Source organism: Trematomus bernacchii, unplaced genomic scaffold (genome assembly GCF_902827165.1).
Source record: "Trematomus bernacchii unplaced genomic scaffold, fTreBer1.1, whole genome shotgun sequence".
Classification (NCBI taxonomy): Eukaryota; Metazoa; Chordata; class Actinopteri; order Perciformes; family Nototheniidae; genus Trematomus; species Trematomus bernacchii.
The window spans coordinates 6,633,956-6,652,541 of record NW_022987973.1 but is presented as its reverse complement, the minus strand read 5'-3'; the positions used below and the strand labels follow the sequence as shown (position 1 = coordinate 6,652,541).

Here is an 18,586-nt window from a genome sequence, read left to right as displayed (position 1 = left end):
TTTTTGTTACTTTGTTCTGAAAGCTGAACCTGCTGCTCCTCACAGAGAGAAGAGGGAAGAGGCTGTGTGAATTACTTTACATTGTGGATAAGGGTGGATAGCCCCCATTGTTCTGTGTGTCAAAATGAAAGACAGCCCACACACCTATCAATCATCAAACCGTGGGGTCTTATTTCATTACGTGTTGATTTCTATCAACACGTAATGTTGTATCGATGTATAGAGATGTACTACCGCAAAAGTATTCTCCGTCGGGACTTCCTGCAACAACACCACGCCGTTATCGTGATTCTGATTGGCCAGAAGACATTATCAAAGATGTTCTATTGAGAAGACGATCACTACGTGACAAAAGTTTTCAAAACCGTTTCTAGTCTTCGTATTCTTGTTTTTGGTGTGAGAATAGTTTGGGCAGCGTGAGAGCGTGAGATTGAGAGTGAAAGCGTGTGTCACACGCCAGATGCGTGAGAGTTGGCAACCCTGGGCTAAAATAAGATAACTTTAAAGCTCCCATGTCATGCTTTTCCGGTTATTACCCGTCCCCTTGTGTGTTATGAAGGTTTTTATGCATGTAAACGGTGTGCAGAGTCAAAACCCTCAAAGTACACCCTGTAGCGAGTAAAAGTCTAACACAGAAAATACCTCCCCAAAACGCCTCGTTGGAGATACGTCACTGCCCATTTGATTCTTCCGGGTACCGCCTGATGTCATGCGGTACCCGGAACGAAATGGACCAATCCCGAAGAGCTATGGCCACACCAGCAGCGGCGTGTTCCTCCTCCAGAGGTTCGAAGAACCGGCATTTCACAGACGAAAGCTTCCAAAACATTGCCCAGTTTGAGGCCGGATATGCACAGCTTGTTTGGACCGTTTGGAGCAGGGGAAGATCCGGGTATACAACCTGTAAGTTTGCATTGTTATTTGTGTATTTATCAAACAAGACTGTTTAAATGTGTAAACTGTGTTGGACTGCTAAGCCATTGACACAGTGCTAACTGTGCTAACTAAGTTGCTAGAGTTTCCATATATCAACTCTAATATCAGCAGATGGCCTTGCATACATGTATCTCATAGCAGGAGAATGTCTGCATTCACACACAAAATACCTATTGACAGTATACTCCGGGTGATTTGCCGTGCGGTCAGTCGCGAAACGTAATTACATTATAGCTGGCGTAGCGTGTATGCAACCGATCTAACACACGGAGCTAGAGCTAGATTTGGTCGGAAAAACATTTTTGTGATGCTACGTTGCTAGCGTTTAAATATATCAACTACAATGTCAGCAGATGGCCTTACATGTTTGTCATGGCAGGAGAATGTCTGCAGTCACACACACGGAATACTCATACAGTATAGTCCGGGTGATTTACCGTACATTGTGACAGTACATATACTGCATGTAGCTAACGAGGCTAGCTGTATGCTAGCGCAAAACAATGTATTCATGCAAGTTACATTGTATGGTAGCAGAATACCCGTATACGATTGCAATTATAAACACGTTATTGCTAGCCTAATATGAACCACTAGCTTTTGTTCATAGTAGTTTTATTACACTGCATTATAGTTGCCTTTCCTCCAAGCTAACGTTCATATCGTGTTAGCTACCAAGGTAAACAAAGCTAGGTTAGCATATTAGCAGGCAAGCTGTTCATTACACAACTACTACTAACGAATCTAAAACAACTAAGTTTCTCTAATATTTTGTGATTTGCATTTGATTTCGTCCAGCCAGATCCTGGCGGACAATCCATGACGGGGACGGGACTTCTACTACTACTGAGGCGTCGTGCTAAAAGGCACCGCACCGCACCGGCTGTGCGCAGGCAAGAGGAGGAGGAATGGATGATATACCGTGTATATATGTATATTTATGTTCATTTTGTACATTTCTAAAAATAAAGTTTAATGGAAATACTTAGTAGGCCTATCCTTTCTTCCCTGAATTCATATATTAGCAAACCATGATTTGATTTCTCATCAAACAGTAGTAGTTTATTACAGGTAAAAATAACTTACTCTTTGTTATGTCGGCTCGTAGGCCACAACGGAAAGGCAAGGAGACATACACGAGTTTACAAAACCACGGCATATTTATTGTGGTAAATGCAGAGATAGGTGGTCGAGGGGAGAGGGTCGCTCAGTTCGTCCTTCTGCAGCCGCTTTGGAGAGAGACTCCGGGCCGCTGGGATTAATAGCACCGGCTACGGAGGTGTCCGTGATCGCGCTGATTACCCTCTTCAGCTCCACCCCACCGTAAGCCCTGCAACACACCTGCACAAAGGCCCTGGGGCCGTCACACTCTTCTATAACAACAGTTGTAGGTTCAGTTCGGTTAGTTAGTATAAAATATCAGCTGTACCATTACACTGATGTTCCCCGAAAAAAGCGGGCGGAGCCTCTCTGGTGGTTGACTAATCAGAACAGAGTGGCCGAGCTGACCAATCGGAGCACACTAGGCTCACAGGGAGGGGGGGGCAAGAGCTCCAACGAGTCGTTTAGTGGAGAAAGTAAATACTGCTGAATACACATGCTTGACAGAGATGCTGTATGCGAAACCAATGTGAGTTTGGAAAATTGCACAGTATAAATCTATTTTAGTATACCTCAACAATGTAATTATGATCAGTGGAAATGGCCATGACATGGGCCCTTTAACAACATGCCTGTGTGCTTAGTACCAGGTTGTTATTATACCAGCAATGGGTCTTGCTCGTTCTTTCGCTTCCCGTCTGATGAAAGGACCAGGAGTGTGTGGATCAAGCTAGCTAGTAGCTAGCACGTTAGTTAGCATTACAGCCTTGTCATTTGTATTAGCCTTAACATGAAGTAACATTAAGTAACCCAAAATGTTAAACAGTAAGAGTAGTAGTCATATTTCGTGAACCCTTTGAAGAGTACTGTCACCGGTGTGATCATTCTATAATACACCATTTAAGCCCGGGGGAGAAATGCTAACGCTAACGCTAGCGATCTTCTCTACTTCATGCTATCTGCACAAATGGTTGACATTAAACATTAAAACGACCAGGCAGTTCAGAGAGAATCAAAGGAAGGCAGGCAGGCAGCTTTGCATGACATTCTTCTGGACGTGTTTCATTGTGGTGATAGTGAGGGTAGTCAATTGTTTTGTTGACAAGACAGTAGTGACGGCCATCTTGGTGACGTGTGTTGTTGACCAGAGATGTAGTTCATTGAGCGTTTCACACAAACAAATGTGTTACTTCACAGTTTTACGACACATTTTATTTTTTTTGACTTGCAAAATTATCTTTTAAATTGACAAACATCATATGTGTAATTCGTGGCACAATTCAAACGGGATCGAAAGATAATCTTTCTCTCTCCATTGACTTCAATACATAATTTTTCCGAAATAAGGTCCCATGGAGGTCCACCGGAAGGGGAGGGACTTCGCCACTCTATAGAGTGGCGAAGTCACGCCCATCTACTTCCGGTCCATGGGACCTTATTTCGGAAAAATAATGTATTGAAGTCAATGGAGAGAGAATGTAATTATTATTATTAGTTAGCATTACAGCCTTGTCATTTGTATTAGCCTTAACATGAAGTAACATTAAGTAACCCAAAATGTTAAACAGTAAGAGTAGTAGTCATATTTCGTGAACCCTTTGAAGAGTACTGTCACCGGTGTGATCATTCTATAATACACAATTTAAGCCCGTGGGGGGAAATGCTAACGCTAACGCTAGCATCGGTGATCGGCGATCTTTTCTACTTCATGCTATCTGCACAAATGGTTGAAATTAAAAAGACCAGGCAGTTCAGAGAGAATCAAAGGACGGCAGGCAGGCAGCTTTGCATGACATTCTTCTGGACGTGTTTCATTGTGGTGATAGTGAGGGTAGTCAATCGTTTTGTTGACAAGACAGTAGTGACGGCCATCTTGGTGACGTGTGTTGTTGACCAGAGATGTAGTTCATTGAGCGTTTCACACAAACAAATGTGTTACTTCACAGTTTTACGACACATTTTATTTTTTTTTGACTTGCAAAATTATCTTTTAAATTGACAAACATCATATGTGTAATTCGTGGCACAATTCAAACGGGATCGAAAGATAATCTTTCCCTCTCCATTGACTTCAATACATAATTTTTCCGAAATAAGGTCCCATGGAGGTCCACCGGAAGGGGAGGGACTTCGCCACTCTATAATGTAGGCAGAGGGACTCCTTTTTACAGTCTTAAGAAAACGCATAAAAACGTGAAAAAAACTAATGTTGATCTGGACCAAACTATAGACCCTTCACAAGAACATTTTATAAGTAGGCCTACAGTTGGCTATTGAAGTAAGATATTCACATTAAGAATATGTTAACTGTTGGGAAGACACATTTTGTGAAATTGTAGTTATGGTTTTTCAACTTCTACATTTGTTTCATTGCTTCCTATGGAATTTGGACACAGCTAAAAAAGTTCATGATCTTGTTCCTGGCATTACATATCTTATCAATATCACCACCAAAACATCCTCTGTAACCTGTGTCTTTGAAAAGCAACAATAATTCATTATGTCTTTTTGCAAACATGTCATGTTTTCATTATGCACTTATAGCGTTGTGTTAATATGGGTTACTATTTTGATTTGGTTTTGACTGACATGGTAACACATATAAAAGCATATTTAAAAACAATTGCTGAATCAAATTGATCACCAGCACTAAGATCCCTTATGTCTTTTCATGTTATGATGAAACAGAAACAGTACCCTAACCATGATATATTTTTCTGACACAGTGTTATTGCAACTCATAGATCAATGGCCCATGGGCTAATTTAGCTCCTTGTTACAAGACCGAGAGCACAGTTATCCAAGGGTTAACAGTTTAATAATGCAATTGCTCCTGGGTTAAGTGTAGTGTGAAAAGAGGTAATAATCATTTTAGAGTTGACCAAGATTAAAGTTTGGCTTACAGCCAGTCTTACTCTGTGCTGGTTGCTAAAGAAGCCAATTAAACCTATATGAAAGCCTCTCCTCAGGAGCCCTGAAAGATTAAATACCCTCAGGTGTATTCTCTCAAAAGTGGAACAATGATTAGACAGCATGCACACTTTGCAATATGTTTAAAGTGATTCAGCTGCTGTGTTTTCAGGTGTGGTATTCATATTATCACACTATCAGTGATGGAAATAACCTTGCCATATGTTATTAAAATGATACTGCTAGAGATGTATTAAAAGCACGAATTGGTTTACATGTAGCTCATGGTTGAGGTTTAGCTGGGAGATTAAGTTTGTCTGAGTATTTTCAACTCATAATTGCTTATTAGTTCAGCAGATTTCCTGCAGGGAGACAGCAATTGTTGTACTTGGCGATAATCCCTTTTCCTCCTGTTTTACATAATCACATAGGATGTGTGCTAATGTACTCAGTGTGTATGCCTTTATTTCCAAAAATTCAAATCCAAATGGTCCTCTAAAAACACTGCAACTCAATTTATTCCTCCATTTCACCAAATATGTGTTCACTTATATGAGTGTGTTCTGAACACAGTGAAGGTTAAGTGCACAGCTTTGTCTACAGGTTCCTTCTCTTTGTCATGTTTATTAAGACACACACACACACACACACACACACACACACACACACACACACACACACACACACACACACACACACACACACACACACACACACACACACACACACACACACACACACACACACTCCGGCAGCTTCCTCTTGCCTCCTGCCTGGCTGGAATCTGTAAGCCCTGAGCTCCAGCCAAGCTCCTGTTGCTGAGGGGAAACCAGCTGCACACTCATCCAATCCTCCTGCCAGTTCTCCTGCTAATGGCACAGCCCGGTGTACCCCTGTCCACCCCTGCCATAGGAAACCATTTGGTACATCCCATTGGTTCTTCTTTAGCTGGTTTGTCACTGACTCAGTAGTATCACAGCAGTTAGCCAAACGGCAGCCAGAACACACACACAGACACACTGACTGACACACAGCAAGAGTGAGGACGTAAAAAGGGAGAGTTGCAAAAGAGAAGCAGAGAAAGCCTCTCTTCTCTGTTTCCTGGTTGTTTTGTGTGCCTGATATGACCCTGTTCAGCCCGAGATGTGAGTATACCGGGGTTATCCCCATTTCTGTATGTGTGCAAGTGTTAGTGGATGTTTGCATGCAGCACTGTGTTTCTAAAAGACAATATATTCCTCTCTGCCTCTCATTCTTTGTCTTTCCCTCCCATCTTCATTTCCATCTGTTTATAAAATCAGCTGGTGTTTGCTAATCTGAATCCCAGGTTCCGTTTTTTTTTACTTCTGCCTCAGAGCTTACTTCACTGGCTTTCTCTGTACCCACACATTGATCCAATCAGAGGGTGGTTTTGAAAAGAGTGTGTGGGATGTTTGATGTTGAGATGTAAACATTGTGATGCAATAAGAGGTGTTTTAGACAATTTGACCAAAACTGTGCAGGTACATGTGATCAAATCAACCTTTCTCTCACATGGGCAAGGTCAGCAGTAGCTCTACAGGGCATAAGGCTCATGAAACAAAATGTCAGAAGTCATAAATGTGTTAAATGGTGGACTTTTAAGTGCTTTTTATTCAGCATTCAAAAATAGTGCATCTTCTTTTTTAGAGAACAATTAATCATCTGAGCTGCTACATTTCCTAAAAACTTCCACACTGGTTCCGAAACTGTACTGGTCTGTCGGGGGAAGTGAAGTATTTAGATAGCTAATACAGGCTTAAAGACTCTTCAATAAAAGTGCAACTCATAGGCAGTCTTTGTTGTTTGCCGTGATTTGAGAAACTGTATTCTCAGGGTCTCTGATCACATAATGCAGGAGCTTTCATTCACCTCCTTTTTTGCGTGTAACATTTTCTTTCTGGCTTCCACCTCTGATCTCAACATGCGCATCAATTCACATCACACTACACTATGTTTTCCATCTGCCCTGGCATATTGATTACTCTGCATTTAGCCCTGAGAGCAGTAACTCTCATGGTTGCCACTTGGCTCTAAGTCTGACCTGAGGTCACTTGCAGTGCAGGAAATGGAAAAGATGACGGAGTGTGAAGCCTTTCAACAAGAAGCATGCATGCTTGGCTTTTACATCCTTGTATGACAAACTACCCTCTCTTCATATGAATGAATGGTACAAGACTGTGGCCTGAATATTAAACTTTGAGGCTAGTGAGGGCTACAAGCTGTCCTATTCAAGTGAAAATTAGGGGTAAGGGGATATTGGGGCCTTATTTTTCAAATATCAGTCAAATGCTTTGGAGGATGTAAATAGAAAGTCTGACAGCATCCCATACAGATTATCTTATTCATTGACAACAGCCTTTCACATATTTGAACAATGGAACAAACTCAGGTGGAAATATATATGAAGTACTCTTTTTGTTGCTTTATTGCAAATAGTGTTTCATCTTGCCAGATGTATTCTGAGCTAAGATATTCAAACGGATCAGGCAATATTTTTAATCGGTAACCGTGATAAAACTGGCAGAAATAAAGGAAAATATCTGTTTGTTTTTTAAATGCAAATCAGAAAAGAAACAAGCAACTTCATTTTTCCCCTCGGTATGAAATAGTTTTTTTATATATGCCAATGCCAGTGAAATTAGTACTTATTCATGGTGGAATGTTTGACATTAGTATGAGCAGCGTCACAAAAATATCTTTTACCTAGATTGAGACGCCTCTGAAAACATTTGTGTCAGTCATCCGCACTCGTGTGTTTGTGTTCTGCTCTGAAATAAATTGTGTGATTTAAGAGATTAACTGAAAGAATCTATAAAAATTAAGGATGCGGTTCAACCCATTGCATGAAAAATTGTAAAATTGGAAGGATGGCACTGATTAGAGAAGATAGAAAATTGAGCGATGTTTTTATCTGATGGTGTTATTATCCCATCTCCCACACATCAGTGACTTCAAAGTGTACAGATTAAAAGAACATGCAGTAGTTTATGATTATCTTCCTATGAGAAGCACCATTTTCTTTGTGTGTGTGTATGTACAGGTTTCAGGTGAAATTATGTTTTTTCTTTCTTAATGGCATAAGGAGGGACATTTTGAAAAAAAAGAATAACGCTATTGTAAAATTAGGACCGCTTTACAAATATTAATATAATATAAACAGGGGAATGTGTGTGTGTGTGTGTGTGTGGTGTGTGTGTGTGTGTGTGTGTGTGTCTGTGTATGTGTGTGTGTGTGGTGTGTGTGTGTGTGTGTGTGTGTGTGTGTGGTGTGTGTGTGTGTGTGTGTGTGTGTGTGTGTGTGTGGTGTGTGTGTGTGTGTGTGTGTGTGTGTGTGTGTGGTGTGTGTGTGTGTGTTGTGTGTGTGTGTGTGTGTGTGTGTGTGTGTGTGTGTGTGTGTGTGTGTGTGAGAAAAATATGAGGCGGCTTGCCAAAAACAGTTTGTACAAGAATTACCCCCATTAAAATGTTTGAGCAAAGTATTTGTATAAATGTTTGCTCTTGAGATTTACTGTGGCATACATAACTCAGAGAAGAAGAAATAACAGTAGTAATAGTTCAAGGACACTTCAGCGGCAGGGCGGGTGCTGACTGACTGTGGTCTTCAAAGGTTGTCCAGCCTCCTGCTCCTCTGGAGATTCAGAACAATTTTGAAAAAAACTAAAAACATGTTCAAGATGTTACCGTGTCATTTTGTTTCCAGGTAGTGTGGTCTCACTCTGCCTCGGTATGAAGTGACGGTCTGGCACTTAGCCGCTCATCCGTTGAAGCGGAGGCTGAAGCTTTCATTGTGGCTGTTCATGTGTGACCTTGATGTGTCCTCTGGTGCCCTTTGCTCCTATTTTATAAACATGCTGACTAGTATGCCATACCTGTTTGATTTCTGTATGATCCTGTTCAGGACTCTCCTGGGCTTGTTCCTGATTCATTTGACCTTTAGTGAGAATAAACACTTTCCATGCCATGTTATTCTGAAATGCCACCCATGATAATGATACTTTCAGCGTACAGGCATTGTTTGATATACAATGTATTAAAGAAAAGTGTCTTTAATGTATCCAAAAACAATCCTCCCAAAAGCTGGAATTTGTTCTCTAAATACTACGGTATGTAACATTTGTAAAATGCTGTTTAACAACATTTAATTTGTTTGATTTCACTTTTTTGTTAATGTAAAATGTTTTCCTCCCCCACCATTTTTACCTATCAAAAATTCTAATAAGGTTAAAATGATAATGAAATGGAGTTATAAGAATAATAAAGAAAAACACATATGAGAAACAAAAGAGCAGATATCTTTAACACTTTACTCGAACAACCTACATGTACACTTTGTTTGTTAGTAGCAAAATAGAAACAATACAGAAATCCGCAGTGAAGTCGATCGATGTGCTATTATTTCAATTAAAACATTTAATCTGTTTTTAAAATACGAACAGCAAATCATTTTCAATGTAAAGGCTGTAATTTGTAAATGTAACCCAAATATAGGCTTATACAGTATATGTTGTTCAGGTGAGTGCGTCGGTGCTGTGTGAGTCTTTGCTGGAGAGGCTGATTGTGGCACACAGGATTTTGTTTACCAAATACCAGCTTGATTACCTCCTGAGGTTTTGCTCCCGCAGAGCGAGACCACTGTGCTCAGCGGCTTCCTCCCCTCTTCCTGTGTAATGGCTTCTTCGTGCAGTCAATCATACAGTCCTCATGTTTCTCAGCAACACATTATAAAACTCAGTTTTGTTTACAATAATTTCAGCCCCAAACTGTGGAAATGAGGACCTGTCCAGTGTGTTTTTAAAGTTTTGTTTCTGTAACACATTATTTTTCTTCAGTGTACACGTTTTATCATCATAGTGGAGGAGGTATACTGTCACAGGAAATATTACAATGGTGCATGAAAAGCTTGGCTTATCTAGTGCAGTTGGCCAGATATGAAACTAGTTATCAGTGATTTTTACAGTATTATTTGTAATAGTATGATAAGCCATATAGTACATTGAGGCATTTTATGGTCTGCATTGCAACTTTCTGAAATGGTTAAAATACAATTTTTACTTATTTTGATATGCCAGTATTACTGCCCATAAATATCGACACTTTAATGTGTTTTTAAGGCATATATCATGTCTTTATTTTACATTTGTTTATATTCCTCAGATGTACATCACAGTAGTAGTGTTCTTGGTGTGCACCATAGACTGTATATATAAACGTGTGCATGCTTGCACAGCTCAGGCATTGATGATTTAAAGTGTGAGCAGCAGGGCCAGCTCCTCACCAGCAGAGTTGGCTGCAGAGAAGCCATCCAGCAGGTCACTGTTTGACTAAAACTGTCAGAAAATGATCCCTGCTGTGAGGGGTAAAGGCGCATACACGTGTCTACATTTCTTTTCACACATTCAAACCCATACTTAATTAATTGTAGCTTCCAGCCATTTGACAGTCACGCTGTGTGAGTGTATGTGCAGCTGGCCCAGTCACAGTCCATTCACCACCCATCTGTCCATGTCCGACCAGCCTCCTCGCCTCGCCTCTTTTTACTTTTTTTTTCACGTTTCCACTCACCTTTGGAATTTTCTACTGAGGCACGACCACCGTGAGCAGTGAGCTGTTGGCATATCCTGTAATCAACACGGCTTGTGGTCAGTGGCACTGGCCTTCTAATTATTCCCAGGGTAAAAACAAAGACATACGGGGAGGCAGATCTCAGTGCCTGTGATCATCGCCTCTAGATCAGCCTGCCAGAAAAGCTGAAGGCGTCTGTAAATACCTCTTTTAACTAAATATTAAAACATTTGTTTTTATATTGCCATTCTCTAACCTTAATAGTCTTAAAAACATATTTCAATAATTTAGCTACCATCTTTTACTGTGCAATGTTTGATGTTTTGGTATATTTTCATTGTGTTGTTGGTCATTGTATTATTGTAATGTTATGGTTTTGTTATATATATATATACATAAATAAATACAGTATTTCCGCATATGGACAGAGATCTTTGCAGGAGAGACCTACGCAGACAAAGAGATATGGGATTTGACGTTTTTAGACAAACTAAAGCTGCACCAGGGTTCTGATAGACTTGCAGATGGGGGACAATAATTGAGGTGAACAGCTGGCTCGGAGTGGCAGGAGCTATTAACAATGAGTGATGGATGATAGATGTATGTGAAAAACAGCCACTGTCGTTCTTAGCCGGCCCTTTAGTCATTATGATGTCAAATGTTGACAGCAAACACAACCGTTTAGGTTCATTTTGTTCAAATAAAGAGCAAACTCGGGTGTTGGATATACATGAGCAGACAATGTGAAGGGTTTATAGGTTAGTTAGTCATCTGAATTAATTCTCTATGTGTTGTACCCCTGCTATATGGTGTTTTGATGCTCTTTGCTGTATCAGTACAAAGTTAATTGCTTTCTCTTCCATGCAGACATAAGCATGAGTGGAGAGTTGAAGTCCAGCCGCTCCAGGGCAGCCAGTAAGAGAGCCAGCAACACCACTTATGGGTGAGTAACACACACAAAAACACACACCCCTGCCACCACACACTCTGAGGTAATCATGCACTCTATTATTTGCTGCAGCCCTTTATCTGTAACTCAAGGACTGCACCTTAGCGTGGCGATCAATGTAGCATTATTCGTTATTAGCTTCATACCAGCTGTGTATGTAAGCATCTATTGATTTTAGCCAGAGGTGCTGTCTCCATCCGTCAATGTTTTAATCTCTCTGTTGATGTAGTGCACACATATGACTGGAGCTGATTACTGTTTATTGCTGGCAATTCAATACAGCGCCGGGGAGCTACACTTGCATTAACTGTGTGCTTAGATAGCTGGTGAAGGGAATGGAGGGCAGTGGGAGAGGCGACAGTGTGTGGGCTTGTGTAAATTCAATTATGCCTTCATTACTCTTACCTCCAACTCTCTCCTTGAACCATATCTCTTCTCTGGCTGCAGATTTGTGTGCTTGAGGTCTTCTAATGAGCATAAACTACAGAGAGTATTCAGGTTTTTTTTTCTCCATTTCCTCTGAAAGCCCACACATTGTCGACCATAAAGCAAGAGACCTGGAAACGATAAGCAAGGTCCTTAAAAAACGAGAACACCAACATTGCAATTGTTAATACTCATTGGGCTCCTGAAAACATGTTTTTTTGGGTTCTGCTTCCACCGGTGTAAAAATTAAATTAATAAAATTGCTTCGAATAGCTTTACCAAAAGAGGCACAAAAGCCGATTTGCTGACAATGTACAGTAGATAGGGAGAGGAGAGATACTATCATTAAAGCAACTGGGGTAAGCATAATAAATAATATTAAAATGCTGTGCGTGACATCCACCCTCGGGCACCAGAATACAAAATAGGTTAGCAGTGCAAACAAAAATAGGAATTTAATATTAACAGATGTGATAATATTGATGCCAGCTTGTTTTTTACCGAGCCAAATCAACAATCGCTTTATTATTCTGTATAACTGGACACACTAGGGTGGTCCTTAAAATTGAAAGTCGGAAAGTCTAAGCTCCAACCCCCAGAATTAATTCTATTAGTCAAGAAAACTCTCCTGGTGAATCTTTTCCTCAATCTGACAACATTTACCCCCCCCTCATCAACCTTGAAGTTTAGCCTCAGTTGCAGCACCGTGGCTGCTGGTGTGGCAGCCCAGGCCGATGAGGGGGGGGGTAAATGTTGTCAGATTGAGGAAAAAATTCACCAGGAGAGTTTTCTTGACTAATAGAATGAATTCTGGAGGTTGGAGCTTACACTTTCCGACTTTCAATTTTAAGGACCACCCTACGTGAGGCTAAACTTCAAGGTTGATGAGGGAGGGGTAAATGTTGTTGGAATTTGAATAGAATTCACCGGGAGAGTTTTATTGACTAGTATAACGAATTCCGGTGGTTGGAGCTTAAAATAAATGAATTAAAAAAATGTACCTCTCACGAAGGACCACCCTAACACACACGTGTCCAGCTCCACTGTAAATACTGGTATGTATTGATTCCCGGAAGCTCCCTGTCCCTGTGCTTGTCTCATTATAGCATAAGTAGGTAGAGGTGTATATATATTGCAATGTAGGGCATTAGATATTATGTCCCCAACACAGTTAATCCAGCTCTCTGCCTGTGCTCCCTCCGACCGTCTCTGCCTAGACCTTAAACCCCCAAACGTTATTTGCCCATTCCACCATGTAATTATTCAGCATGCGGCCATGCATTAATGAGGTTAGTCATACAACAAGCACACGCAATGACTAACCGCAAATGGGGCACACCTGAGGTAGCAGCCTGATATAGCCTGAGATTACATGGACCTAAATTTGACTCGTCGTTTTAGGTCTATGGACACATCCAGTTGATTTAACGTGAGAACCTGTCCAGTCTCATAGTCACAGAACAAGACTGTGAGTGTGCGGCCATTTTAGCAGCTCTGTGAAGCTGTATATTACATCCTGGTGCATTTAGCTAAATGCTAATGCATCATGCTCATAATGAAACTGCTTACATGCTGATGTTAACAGGTATGTAGACCAACGATCACCATCTTAGTCTCACATGATACATGCATGCACATCTTTGCTAAACACATTTTAACCTCATTATAGCAATAGATGAAATATCAGAAGGGTCACAAAATGTTTTACCTATTAACCTGAGGGCAACATCATTTTGTGTAGACACATGAATGGCCAACATTTCAATAGAAAAACACGAATAAAAAGAAAAACACAAACAACTTTATAGAGGCGCGACAGGAAAAACCAGAGGATCACGAAAGTTAGTTGGATTTATCACCTGGGCACCATGAATGTGTGTACACAATTGAATTGCAATCGATTAAATATTCGTCTGACTAAAGCGGCTGACAGTTCGACTTCCTACGCTGCTAACATGGCTAAAGCCATTCATTTACACAAGTTGTGAAACTGCAAACATAAAAAGTGATCCAAATGCTTTCGCTTTAATTTATATTGGAAGGCAGAGTCAAAAAGTGTTAACCCTTCACCTTGAACAGCATTGCATAGATTTCCAGTCAAGGGAAGAGATAAATAAATGACCAAACAAGCTAATCTACATAATCATTTCACAGTGAATAATACTGCTATAGCCACAAATCTAAATCATGGCAACATAGCCACCAAAACTCTTTGTGGCCAGACTCCAATATTCCTGCTCGGTGCTGCTGGCATCAGTGTGCCCGTCCCCTCCCACTGTTCTCACAGTTGGCCAACGAACACTGCTGCCTATGGCCTAGATTACTTCTCGAACAAGCTTTTCAATTCATGACTAAAAGACTAAAGCAATATAATCTGCTCATGAAACACCATATGGGTTGAATGTTGCTAAAGGATTGTATTATTGTTGGAAATGTTGATTTATTTAGCTACAAAAATAACCACCACTGTGATGCCACCCATTGGTTTGTGGACTACCATTTTGAAGCCTTAAGTTTGGCATTTGGGCTGTAGCCATTTTGGAAGTACTAACAAATGGTTAGAGATGAGTACACCTGTAACGCTGAACAAAACATGATAAGGCGACCAATCGTTGCTATAAACTTTGATAACCCTTAAAGCACGCTGTGGTTGAAGTACAGAGGTAGCGACCTGTCAATCACAAGGAAGCCGAGTATGCTGCTTTATCGTCAATTTTACTCTAAATTGGCCCATCATTTACAAAATGAACATCATGCCTAATTTAAGAAAACTTGAGACAAGTGATTTTGAATATATTCATTAAGAAGTAGAGTCATTTTCTCATTGACTTTTATACAATCAGACTTGTTTTTGCATCCAGTATAGGTCTCTCTGGCTGGCCGTTACAACACATTCATGTTTATGGCACTTCTGCATTGGCTTCACTTTTCAGACCCGGATGTTGAAGTTTGGTCCTCCCCCCTCAGGCCATTTGCTCCAGAGCAACCCTGAAATGATAAGGGTTATCATCATTAATCGTCCGTGCTTTCTGTCTTTCACAGCAGGTCGCCTCTAGCTTGAGTCCCAGCTGTTTAAGAAGGAATAGGGTTGAGAGAATGGCGAACGTTTCACAACCCAGATGCCGCTGCTGCGTGTGTGCTCCAGTGCACTATTACAAAAGCTCACTGTACTGTGTGGCCTGTATAAGGAGGCTCAGGTGCCAGAGGAAGGGCCTCAGAAGTGTCTGTGTGTTTGTGTGCAATTTAACTCTGATTTGGTAAACCAGGTCAAAGGTCTGCTGTGGTGAAGCAATTAAAAGAAACAGAGCAATATCACATTGAAGACCCTGATGTTTCTCTAGCTCTGTTCCTTAGCGTGTGGCTCTGTGGTCACAGCACTCTCTGTAGAAATGTGTATCCCGTCCTCAACCCAGCACAGTGCTCATTTCATCATCTGCTCCATTTTGAAATGTTTTATCACAGTGAAGAGGGGACTGGCCTTCACGAGTGGTAAAGCGTACTGAACATCTGGTCTCTGGTATTTCTGTCTGCTTTCTCAATGCCCTCACTCATTTAATATTCTCTCATCTATTTTAATTATCAGAAGGGCTGGTCATAGAGGAGTTTGAGTTATGATGGAAACGATGTAGCGGGCCCATCTGTCATAAAGGGGGCAGCGGAGGGTTCAAAGACTGCAGCTGGCAGGAGCAGTGATGATGATGTCCTATCTGTTCTGCTACACAGCGTGGGGCAACCTAAAGAGTTATGTGATGGCAGATATTACAAAGATGGGTAAGAGGGTGACAGGAATAACAAAAGTTGGCTAGGGCAACTAAAAATATAATTCTCGTTTGTTACAACTGGGTTGTCATTGTTGTGATTTGGGTCATCATTTTTATTGGTTTATGATAACATTGAACTAATTGCAGTGTTTGTTTCCTATCAGACTTTGGTGTGTGCTCTACTAAGTTCTAACTTCAATGAATGAATTGTCACTATAACTGATAGAAATAATAACAAAAGTTATAGGTTAATACAGAGTTAAAATGTTTTTTAGAGGCAGTTACTGTATAGCAGTATTAGGGAACGATCTAAAAAGCTTTTTTCACTGAGTATAATTGTAGTCGTTGTCCTCCATCTCATTTGTTCCCCTTGCAACACTTGTCACTGATTTTGTCAGATTGTATATGTGTATGTGCTGTACATATTTCTGTGACATCACTCTGACACAGGTGACTACCAGCTGTTATGACACCCACCCACAGCTACATCTGTATGCACTACATCTTTATCATCTCTTTAAATCCTTACAGTTATAAACATTGTTTAGGAAAAGGAGAATGCACAGGGCTTTAGACATTCAACTCACATATTGCTAATGGGGAAATATAGCATGTTGTTGCTTCTAAAAACATGTAAAATAGATCTGACATAGTGCTATATCTACCCCCACCCTTACCAATTTCCCATTGTGGATGTCAGGTTATGAAGATGAACTGTGGACAGGTTTGTGGGACTCAGTTCAGGTACAATAACCATCCGTTGGGATACCACATTTATGACTTTACAGGACAAAGGGGTAGCTGTCCCGTGTTTACTGGCTTGGCTAGAAATCATTGCCGCATTTACTTGATATTTGCTTTTGATATATTCAAAACATCAAGTAATCGGGAAAACAAGGAATAATACATATAGATAAACAATGGCCTACTGCAGCATAACTTGTTAATTTGTTTTATATTGAAAAACACTCCAGTTTACAGTGATGAATTTCGCACCATTTAGTTTCTCCTCCCAAATAACAAGACCATTCTGCTTGTGTCTGCACATCTGTGAAATGAAGTTAAATGAAGTGTGGAGAGAGTTCTAGGTCTGTTTTGTCAGTATTTGTATTGGGAGAAGCAATGTTGTTCTGGCCATGTCAAAAACTATGCATCAAATCAGGTCTTCTTACTTGACACATGTTTAAGTCCCTGGCTTAATCCCATCAATACAGCAAAAATGCGTGTTGTATTGTATACATAAATCTATAAATTAACCCTGTACACACCTTTTCCCAACATTTCCGAAACCAACAATCCCTTCAGTGCATCCAGTTATACTGCGTCTAACCAGATGTGTGGAGGTGGGAAAGTAGGCAGGATTTAAACTAGTCTCTTAGCTTTATTTCTTCCATTCTTACAACTACTTCTGCCTCTTTTTGTGTGTAAAACCAAGCCTTTTAGGAGAGTCTTTTCGTCAGTGTGTACCATTATCACTTGTACAATTACTTGCATCTCACCCTGCCTTCTAGTGTAGCCATTTAGAACAGCTATAAACACTTGCGTTTCAATGTGTTAGGATGACCATTGATTTGCACCATTTCGCTTGAAGCATACCAAACCCAGCATCCTCACACACTGAGTGAGCAAGTGGGTGACGACCATTTGCAAGAAAGTGTATAGCTAAGACGAGCCTTTCTAAAAAAAACAACAATCCAGTAACCATTCATTAAAGCTCTCTGTACCTTTCCCTTCCACTTTATCGGTGGTGTCACTGCCATTTGAATTTTCTCCCTCTACTCTTTGTTGCCGTTTTTCTCTGCCCGGATGCACAGACAATGTGTTGTCTGCAGTCCACTCCTGTGAGAGGGTTACTCTGGGTAAAGGTCAGTGCAGTCAGAGGTGGATGTACTGCCGGAGAAAAGGTCACTGTGCAGAGACGGGAGGAGAGTGCTGGTTTCAGGGCCACTGCCACCGCTTTTGAGACGGCAAACTCCTATCATGAATAAAGGACATGGGTGGATAGAGAGAGAAGGGATAAAGGAAGGAGGGATAAAGTGATATGGAGTCTGTAGACATGATGCTCTGTGGAGAAAGGTTATGAGTCAGTGCTGCTGACACCAATAGCTCAGGGCACGATGGAAAGATGACCAGGACTGCATAACTGAGGAAAATATTTTTACATTTCAGTGTGTGTGTGTTTGTAGGTGGGTGTGTATATGATGGTTCATGTCCATGTGTTCTGTGGAAATGTCCATTACCAAGTTAGATGAGTTATCTCTCCATTCCTGCAGGCTTATCACTCGTTGGTCCCTCTGCTAATGAAGTCATCTCTATCCCTACTGCCTACTCTACACTGGGAGGGGAAAAAGGCAAGGGAAGCAGGTGGGAGATGGAGAATAGGAGGCATGAATAAGGATTGATGCAAAAATACACGCAGGGCGTAATATAGTACAACAACATTATGTTTGAAACAACTGAAATGGAGAGGAGTGGATAAGAGAGAAAAATGCTGAGAGAGAAAGAAATAACAACAGTTGCGGAGAGTGAGGGGTGAAGAAAGCAAAGAAGGGAAAGCAAGTGAGCACTGCACTGCGTGTCATTGGCCCCCTGGCGTGAACAATCCATCTCAAATTGATCTTCCAGCTCGGCCCAGCAGGGCATTCTGAATCAATCTCAAATTGATCTCAGTGCCAGAGGTCGGGAAAACTAGCAGTGGAGCTTATCAGAAATATAGTGGTGCTGGGAGGATCTGACAGGGAAACTTATCACACTGCACAACAGGAAATGGGCTCTGAGCCCCCGGGGCAGCGAGAGGACGAGCCTGCTCCCTGTGTACACACACACGCACATGCACACACACACACACACAGAGATTCAATGTCTCTGCGTGTTCCCAACACAACCATACACTGACACATGCTCCACAGTGTTCAGCACAG

At 41.0% G+C, this 18,586-nt stretch overlaps 1 protein-coding gene across 1 annotated transcript in view; it reads left to right on the top strand.

Annotated features, from left to right (window-relative positions):
- The first annotated feature begins 5,944 nt into the window (after positions 1–5,944).
- LOC117471621 (heterogeneous nuclear ribonucleoprotein C-like) overlaps positions 5,945–18,586 on the top strand; it is a 34,806-nt gene continuing 22,164 nt past the window's right edge. The window contains exons 1-2 of the mRNA XM_034116747.1: positions 5,945–6,092; positions 11,397–11,472. Of these exons, the coding sequence (XP_033972638.1) occupies positions 6,071–6,092; positions 11,397–11,472 (98 nt within the window). The 5' untranslated portion in view covers positions 5,945–6,070. The remainder of the gene's footprint in view (positions 6,093–11,396; positions 11,473–18,586) is intronic.